This window comes from Delphinus delphis, chromosome 2, assembly GCF_949987515.2.
Source record: "Delphinus delphis chromosome 2, mDelDel1.2, whole genome shotgun sequence".
Lineage (NCBI taxonomy): Eukaryota > Metazoa > Chordata > Mammalia > Artiodactyla > Delphinidae > Delphinus > Delphinus delphis.
This window is the reverse complement of record NC_082684.1, coordinates 171,439,793-171,449,210: the sequence shown is the minus strand read 5'-3', so window position 1 is coordinate 171,449,210 and position 9,418 is coordinate 171,439,793. Positions and strand designations below refer to the sequence as shown.

Genomic DNA, 9,418 nt, shown 5'->3' with positions numbered 1-9,418 from the left:
CCTCTAGACTCTGTTCCTCACAAGGCATTCAAAACACTAGTGAAATCCATTTCTCCCGCCTGCATCTTTGACAACATAATCGGTGGATGCTTCTGCAGTGGATTCAATTTATTCACATTTGATTTCAGGAGTCTTTATCAAAGTAGCCTAATTATATCGCCTCCCCGCTTCACTCACGGGTTCTTTCCCTGCCAGTTATGCAAAAGACATTTGGTTTTCTTCTCACTGCTCCAATTGGTCATCAAAGGTTCCTGCTCTCTCTACCCAACATCCAAGAATTCTTTTTCTGCAAAATTCATCTCCAAACCCACAACCTCCAGGAAACTCATACCAGCAATGATGGGAAGTCATATCTGTCCCACTAAACAGGACCATTTGAACATTTGGTCTTTAACAGGGCAGAAAAACCAATGGACACTGAGAAATCATTAGTTTTTTTCACTGGAATTGTAAGCGCTGCCATGCTCTGTGGGAGGCCTAGCCTCATGGTAATTCTATACATCTATGTAGTGCTTGAAAATCTCTGAAATACTTTCTCTTGCACAACTTCCTACTATTTCACTTAATGTAATGCCCTCCAAGTCTATCCATGTTGCTGCAAATGGCAAATTTTAGTTCCTTTTTATGGCTGAGTAGTATTCTGTTGTAGATATAATTTATACCACATCTTCTTTATCCATTCATCTGTTGATGGACACTTAGGTTGCTTCCATAGTGTGGCAATTGTAACTAATGTTACTATGAACATTGGGGTGCATGTATCTTTTCAAATTAGTGGTTTTTTTTATTGAAGTCATTGATTTACAATATTATATTAGTTTCAGGTGTACAACATAGTGATTCAATTTTTTATAGATTATACTCCATTTAAAGTTATTACAAAATAATAGCTATATTCCCTGTGCTGTACAATATATCCTTGTAGCTTATTTATTTTATACACAGTAGCTTGTATCTCTCAATCCCCTACACCTTTCTCACCCTTTCCCCCCACCTCCTCCCCACTGGTATCCACTAGTTTGTTCTCTGTAACTGTGAGTCTGTTTCTGTTCTTCTGTAAGTTAGGCTATGAGGATTCAACAACTCCAGTATCACGCATTGGCTTCTAGCAAGGGTCGAATTGGTTTCCTCAGTTGATGGTCACACGATGTACTGCCGGTAGGCAAGATTCTGGTTACACTAAAGGGTGGAAATTGAGGCCAGTGAGGATGAGAGAACGTGGTTGGATCTGCACCAACCCATTTCCACTGCAGAGCAAATGACTGAAGTGCCCGTCCTGAGTGGACAAGAAGGAAAACACTAAGAAATCTCTGTGGGTAAATGGTTGTGTCTAATGAAAAAGTATGACTTAAATCACTTTCTACAAATTTCTGTAAAAACATTCTCCAATTCAGAAGTTTTACAAATTAAACCAGGCTGTAACCCTCAACACATTTTAACACTGAGGTTTACGCTATGCAAATCTTGTGAATATGTATCTTCCTTGGCCATAAACAGGAATAGGAAGGTACAGGGATCTGAATCTATCTACAGTTTCTTCTTAAAAGGATGGTACCATTTTTGCTCGGAGACACTATTTACAAATAACTAAAATGATACATAGGTGGGGTTTTTTTGGCTTTGTTTTTGTCTTTATAAAATAAAATGGGTGTGGGACTTCCATGGCAGTCCAGTAGTTAGGACTCCACGCTTCCACTGCAGGCGGCCCGGGTTCAATTCGTGGTAGGGGAATTAAGATCCTGCATGCCACGCTGTGCAGCCAGAAACAAACAAACAAAAAAACCAAAAAAACCCATGCTTTCAAATCTCCCTTTCCCCACCCTTAGTGATATCTTGGGCAGATCCCAGAGCTTTCAGTGATGGCAGGTATTAAGAAGTTCACTCCAGTCACATTCTGTTTGAATCTTTTATCTTTTTTCTGTCCAGTGCCAAGTCCACCCCACCCTTGATTCTGGCATTTCCCTGTGGTTCACAGGATCTCTCCACATGCCGGGCTGTGGGGCCTCCAGAGCCCAGGTGGTAGGGAAGAGGGATTAGAGAAAAATGGTGTAACCTGTTTTACCTAATTGGTGCAGCTATAAGCTCCTCTTGGATATCAACACCCACTGGGTGGCCAGTATCCAATCTTCATGTGTGTTCCCAAACTTCCGAGGAAATATAGCTGGCTTTCCCAGGAACTTTCTCACCAAGCTCTGACACAGGAGTGCCAGTGTGAGCCCGTGAGTGTCTGCATCTTAGCAAGCTTGGGCGAGATGTACATCTTCCTTTCTGGCAGATCCACTGAGTGTGCATGGGAGGCTCCCGGGGAGACTTGGCTTCAGGGGCTGATGTACCAGTGATGGTATTAGCTTGTATAAAGACGAAAGGTCCTAGCAATGGGGAAGCATTTTTTCCTCTTTTACTGTTCAAATAGATTCCCTTCCTCTTCTTCCCTCACATATTTTACTTTTGAAAAAGTGGGAACAAGAATCCTGTGCTCACATATGATTCCTGGAAGAAATCTCTGTCCTTAGAAGAAACAAGTTAAACTGTGTCTCTACTTCCCATCTTTAAGTTTTCCTGAAAATCCATGGTAGGGATTTTACCAGGGATTTCCATGGTAAGAAATTTTGCCTGAATGCCTCTGCAAGTAAACCATCAAAAGGGGATGGGTTTGCATATAGGGAGAAATGAGGTGGAAGAGACATTCATTCATTCGTTCATTCTGGGCCAGGCACTGTTGGGTGATAGGGCTACTGAGACCAGTAAAAGGAGCAGGACTCTTCAGAGCTGACAGTCACATGATGGGATGGTTGCAGGCATAGAAAAAGGTTAATTACTGCATTGGTAACAGAGGCATGAACAGAGGGCCTTGGGAGCAGAGGACACTGGGCAACTCTCTGGTGTCTGGGAAGCTTGACAGGGAAGCAACATTTGACCTGTCATCAGTGATGGATGAGACGAGGGGGAAGAGACAAGTGAAATCTAAGTAAAGACCTGGTGCGTTTAGAGACTGGATGGAGTATCCTAGTGGAAACAGTATGCTGGTCATGGGGAGGCTTGAGGAGTGTGAGACCAGAGGCAAGGTGAGGTTAGTTTGTGGGTGGCCTTGAATGCTCACCTAAGGAGCTTTGACTCAGTGCAGAAAGCAATTGGGACTTGCAGAAGTTCTAAGTCAGGGGACTGATCAGATTGCTATAGAAGGATCATTTGAGTAGCACTGTTGAAAAGGATCTAAAGGGAGGTAGAGGCTGGAGGCAGGGAGTCCTCTCATCTGGGAGGCCCTTGTGGCCTTTGGGTTGCTGGCAGCTGATTCCCTACGCCTTTCTTTGCTTCCCTGTACCCCACTAGCGTCCCTTTCTTGATCTGCCCCTCCCCCCTTCCACTCCCTTACCTACTCTCCCTACTTCCTTTACTCTTTTCCTTTCTCCTCCACCCTTTCTTCCTGAGAGGACTGGGAAACCCTAATCCTGGACAGGCTAGAATAGATCCTTTTGCCTCCTTTCGTACTTAATACTTCAAGTAAAACTTTCTGATGAGAATGTGCTTCTGGAATAGACAGTTTTTATTCATGAAAGAACTGATAAACTTTGGCACTACACCATCCAGTGATGTGTTGGTGAACAAAGCCTGGCTATATTCACAGGTGGCAACAGGGTGTGGTCGTGAAATGACCTTGTTTACAGACTTAAGGCACCTTCTAGCTCATGCTATGGCGTCATCTCTACATCCTCTGGCAGTTTCCTTGGCGTCCCCCTCACACTCTGCTTTGTCCTACGGGGTGCGAGACGGTCGCACCAACAGTGAAGCTGCCTAATGCAGCTGGCCTGCTGGTACCACCCTGCTAGTTTGGACAAGTAGGAAAACTTTTCAGCAGGATCATAAGCAATGGGAGGTGAAAATTGCGCTCACACTGACCCTAAGAAGTGCTTGTCAAACACACAACTGCAAAAGGTACAGCGTAGTCATAGTTTCCTCCACAATTAGAAATGGAGTCACTTTTTTTTTTTTTTTTTTAATTACAATCAAGTCAACCTGAGTGTGAAGCAGACCGGCTATCAGGAAGAGTTAACACAATGCAAAAGTAATGGGCATTGTTTTTGTGAGTACAGAGCGGCACGTGCAAACTTTCGACTTGGCAGGAGTCTTTTTCAGACGTACCCTGATACATAGACGGTTATCAAGTTGATGATAAAGGATGTGTCAATCTTTAAGATTTTCTTTTGGTCTTTGCTCTTCTGTAGTATAGCATTTAGTTATTGCTTCATTAAACAAAACAAAAACAAAAAACACTCCACAACTTAATGGCTTTAAACAATGACCATGGATTATTTCTCACACATCTATGGGTCAGCTGGGCAGTTATGCTAAACTCAGTGGGGCTCGCTCACGTGTCCGTGGTCAGTTGGCAGACTGACCAAGAACTGGAGAGCCCAGGAGGTCTGAGCTCACTCCAGGTCCAGCCCACAGGCTAACCTAGGCTTGTGCCTGTGGAGGGGAAGCATTCCACTGGGTAGAGTAGAGTGTGCAAGCCTCCCTTTGGCCAGAGTTCATTAGTTCTCATATTAATAAATATGATGTATCCTAGATACACACCCTGTATCATCAGAATTTCTTTTTGCTGGAAGTAAAGGGATAGAGGAAGCGAAAGGGTATACTCTATGCACCCAAACTGCCACACCGTCACTTCTGCCAAATTTTGTTGGTCATCCCAGAACCAAGTGGTGGGGACGTTGGTTCCATCTCTTGATGGGAGGAGCTGCCAACGACAGGAGTAGAGATTTGAGGCCATAGTTTTGCAATGAATCTATCAATCTACTTTCTGGACAGTTATTCACATCCTTCTTACATCACATCCATCTTATGTTCACATTTTCCTCTCGCCCACAAGACTCCCCAACATCTCACCCAAATCACAGCATCAGCCTCAAAGTTTAGGATCTTATGATTTACAATAATACAATGTTATTCATACAACAGAATGTTATTCATACAACAGAATATTATTCAGTCTTAGAAAGGAAGAAAATTCTGATACATGGTACAACACAGATGAACCTTGAGGACATTTTGCTAAGGGAAATAAGCTAGTCACAAAAAGACTGTAAGATTCCACTTATACAAGGTACCTAGAGGAGTCAAATTCAGAGGGATAGAAAGTAGTCAGATCCATAGGTGGTTGCCAGGGGCTGGAGAGAGGGGTAAATGGGGAGTTGTTTAACGGTTCTAGTTGCAGTTTTGCAAGATGAAAAAGCTCTGGAGGTGGGCTTGCACAACAATGTGAACGTACTTAACACTACTGAACTGTACACTTAGAAATGGTTAAGATGGTAAATTTTATGGTATGTGTAATTTAGCACAATTTTTTTTAAAAGCAAAAAGTTACCATAGTTTAAATAAAACAAGACTAATTATACAACTATGATCTTACATCTATAATAAGAGATGAGTCAAGTAGGATAGGAAATTTCCAAGAGCTTCTTTTAACACACTAGTAATCACTGTACAGTACTCTCTTCCCCCAAATAAATGTTGGATCTGAGATTCTAGAAGATACCACCTGCTTCCAGTCCCCCAAACTCTGGGATTAAACCAGAGGAAGAAGCAAAATTTTTTAGAAACATAGTGAGTTTCTATGCATAACAATAGGATTTAAGAATTTTCCAGGGTTGTCGGCAAACTCTGTCCTCCTTCAAATGATTAATGATGACACACGTTTGTATTATGTAATACCTCCATCCAGTACCAAAGAGTCATCTGGGCCAACTTCTTTGCATTCTGGGGAACAGATGTTCCCTATTTATCATTGCTTTCCAGTGTTTAACTGGGTTTTTTTGTTTGTTTGTTTTGTTTTGTTTTGTTTTGTTTGCGGTACGCGGGCCTCTCACTGTTGTGGCCTCTCCCGCTGCGGAGCACAGGCTCCGGACGCGCAGGCTCAGCGGCCATGGCTCACGGGCCCAGCCGCTCCGCGGCATGTGGGATCCTCCCGGACCGGGGCATGAACCCGTGTCCCCTGCATCGGCAGGTGGACTCTCAACCACTGCGCCACCAGGGAAGCCCTTAACTGGTTTTTGATACCCTCATTTTAATATTTCTCCAGGATTATTTGTTATTCTTTTTGAGAGGTTCTCAGTCAAAATTTCTTGAGAATTCATATAAATAATACGTGTCTGCTGACTCGGCTTTGTATTTTTAAAACATTTTAGAGAACCCTTCCAATAGGCTATAGCAACCGATGGGATGGATTTGCAGCGTCCTGCTGACTACCCAACCAGGTTACCGTTAGCCAACTCTTCCCGTTCACAGGGATGAGCAGCGGGAAATTCACTGATCTATATTTGCCTAAAGTTTGAAGCTAGAGGGCCACATGTGACTTTCTGCCTCAGAAATCATTGCAATTGTGAAAGAAAGCATTGTATTTCCTTCGTGGTTTGGCCCCATTTTGCACTTCTTACAGAACCTTTGCTGGCTCATCCTCAGTCAGTCATAAAAGTCTGGTGAACTTTGAAATAGCTCTGCAATTTTTGTCTCTAGATACTTCTATCTTACCGTATTTTAAGGGCACGGTCTGGCTTGTGGGGAAAAAAAGGAGCCCCCAAATGCTCCCAATGCCTTTTGCAAAAAAAAGGACCCGCACCAAAAATTTCAGGTGGCTTTTAAAAGCCTCTTTTTTCCTCTCTGAGCATTTCTGATAACTATCTTTCCACTGCCTTTGTAAAGCCATGTAGGCTTCCCATGACCCAGTGGGACCTTGAACTCTGCTCATGAAAGGAGAACAAAGGAAGGGACCGGGGTGTACAGACTGCAACAGCAAATAAGAGTTTGGACTTCACCCGCGTTTTATTTGGCAATCCGCGGGGTGCCTCCTTCCCCTCCTGTGTTCACGGGGAGAGAAACGGGACCATCTGAGCCTAGAAGGCCACCCACTTTTGCTCGGAGGTCTAGGTCATAACCTTCACTTGAGGACGCCAGAGTGGCCTCACTCACTGACACTGTCCAAGGCCCCAGCATCATGGACAAGTCCCATTTCCCCAAAGATGGTTGTGGTCTAAGCCGTCCAGCAAAAACAGGGGCAGTTCTACATTTTTCTCTGTCAAGAGTTTTAGGGCTGCGAGTCTCGTTGGAACGGAGAGGCGGGAAGGCTGGAAGCACTCTGTTTTGACTCTGGCTTTGACTTTATAGTATACTGGAAAGACAGAGACATATGAAATGGAACTTTTACAAAGCGTACGTGGTTGGGGATGAGGTGAAGGGCGGGGGTGAGGGTTCTGGAAATCAGTGGTCTTGGCACGCCTACCCCTGACTAAGAATTTCCTGCAAAGAGTTAAAAGTCTTCCTACTACGAAGAGATGTAAAATCGCGTTGCCTGTGCTCCCAAAACGAAGACTCAGGATTCGGGGTCTTCAGGTTGCGCCATTCAGAGGCGAGCGCAGGGTTCAGGCACCGGCCGGGATCCAGGACCGCGCTCCTGCGCGCAGCGGGTCGCGACCACCTCTACTACCCTCCGCCCTGCCCGCTCCCTACCCCGGGTTGCGGGGGCGCGCGGACCGCCCGCCACCCAACCCGGGCCGCAGGGGGCGGGCCCGGGGGCGGGGCGGAGCCATGCGAGGAGGGGCGGGGCGAGGAGGGGCTGGCACGCCTGCGGCTCCGGCTCTGAGGAGACGGCGGGCGGCGCTAGAGGGAGCTGCTCGCTGCGCCGCCTCCGCCGCGCCGGCCCTCAGCGCCAGCTGCCCGGAGCGCCGCCCCAGCCCGCGCCGCCGCGATGGCGGAGGACAGCGAGTCCGCGGCCAGCCAGCAGAGCCTGGAGCTGGACGACCAGGACACGTGCGGGATCGACGGGGACAATGAGGAGGAGACGGAGCACGCCAAGGGGTAGGCGCGCCCGGGGCTCCTCGCGGGCGCCGGCTCCGGGGCGCGGCGGCCGCACCGCTGAGCGGCGGGCGGCCCCCCGCGTGGCTTTCGCGGGGCTCACGGGCGGCGGGAGGTCCGGGGGGCGCGTCTGGCTCGCGGAGCCGCGCGGCGGAGGCGAGGCCCCGGGTGGGCGGGGAGGCGCGGGGACCCGCCACGCCGCTGTCACCTGCCGCGCGGCCCGCCGGCCCTCGCGCGTTCCCATCCCGGCAGGCGTGAGACTCGGTGACACCGAGGGGGGCGCGGCGCCCTTCCCTTTGTGGCGGCCTGGCCGGTGGGAAGTGGTCCTCCTCTCTCCGCTCCTTGTCATCCTCTCCTGAAGTCCTCCCACCCCTCCCCCAGCCGCCACCACCACCGGGAGAAAAGAGTCGCTGATGGCGGGGAGCGGCTTGAGATTCGCTCCTGCCCGTTTCGGCGCCGCTGGCGGGGAGCTGCGGAAAGTTGTGCCTCCCCGGCCGCCCCGCCCCGCGCCGGGCCGGGCCGGGGGCGCCGGGGGTCCCGGCCAGGCTCCTGGGGACGCGCAGGTTCGCCGCCGCCGCCGAGCGGGTCCCATCTCTAGAAGTGGGTCAGCATCTCTAGAAGCGGGTCCGACCTTGATTTCAGCTCAGTCTTGGGGAGCAGCTCCCGCCGACCGGACCCGATCCTGCTTGCTGGTTGATGTCCAGAGCCATGCGTTTTAACACCTGATCAGGTTTCTTCCTCCTTTAACTGGCTCATTTTCTCCCTCGCAGACTTGATTTGCTCTCCGGTTGGAGAAAAGATTGCTTCCGGTGGTGGGGGGGGAGGGCATTGAAGTTCTGTTTTTGTAGGTAGAGGAGGTCATTTTAAATGCTGCCTGGGGTTTACGTTACCCTTTTACCCAGTTGAATGCGAACTATGAGCTGGCACCGAGCACTCATCCCCTTAGAAGTGAGATTTTACAAACCATGGTGACCGGGGAAGAAGTGGGTCAGCTTAAAAACATGATAGGGAGGCCGTAGTCACAGATGGCTTATTTATTCAGTTCATGGAGAGGATTCTTTAAATGATTGATGATTTAAAGTGTAAAGTATTTGCATTCTGTTTAACGTCTGCTTGAAGATTTGTTTAAGAAAGGAACTTTGAGCTTTAATGTGTTATAAAATATTAAAAGATCAAGAAAAAGAAAAGCTGACTAAATGTATCTTTCATTGGCATGAATATTTTTCAGTGGCAGCTGCAAGTACAGAATGTTATCAGTCTGGTCTAGAATGTTTTTTTTTTTAAGAGAGGAAAGGAAATTCTGCAGACATCTGAGCTCGACTTCTGTTTGTGCAGTGATAGAAATTTGTCTGTGATAGATAGCTAAATATAGATATGTTATTGAAACAGTGGCCCTGGTGCCAGCAGTGGGCCCAGATGCAAATATGTTGCATTACCCAAAAAACTTTTTAGCTCCTGTCTTTCTGGCAAAGGCCCTGGACGTCTGCCTTCTCCACTGTAATGTCTATTTGTTGTTCTTCATCCTTCGGAAGGTTTGATTATGTACTTCTTTGCTTATACAGTCAAGAAT

At 47.5% G+C, this 9,418-nt stretch overlaps 1 protein-coding gene across 2 annotated transcripts in view; it reads left to right on the top strand.

Moving 5' to 3' along the window:
- The first annotated feature begins 7,632 nt into the window (after positions 1-7,632).
- The window catches only part of NMT2 (N-myristoyltransferase 2), a 56,416-nt gene continuing 54,630 nt past the window's right edge, over positions 7,633-9,418 (top strand). The window contains exon 1 of one of the 2 annotated variants that reach the window (XM_060006286.1): positions 7,633-7,851. In XM_060006286.1, the coding sequence (XP_059862269.1) occupies positions 7,742-7,851 (110 nt within the window). In that variant the 5' untranslated portion in view covers positions 7,633-7,741. The remainder of the gene's footprint in view (positions 7,852-9,418) is intronic. The other variant, XM_060006285.1, reaches the window with a different exon arrangement.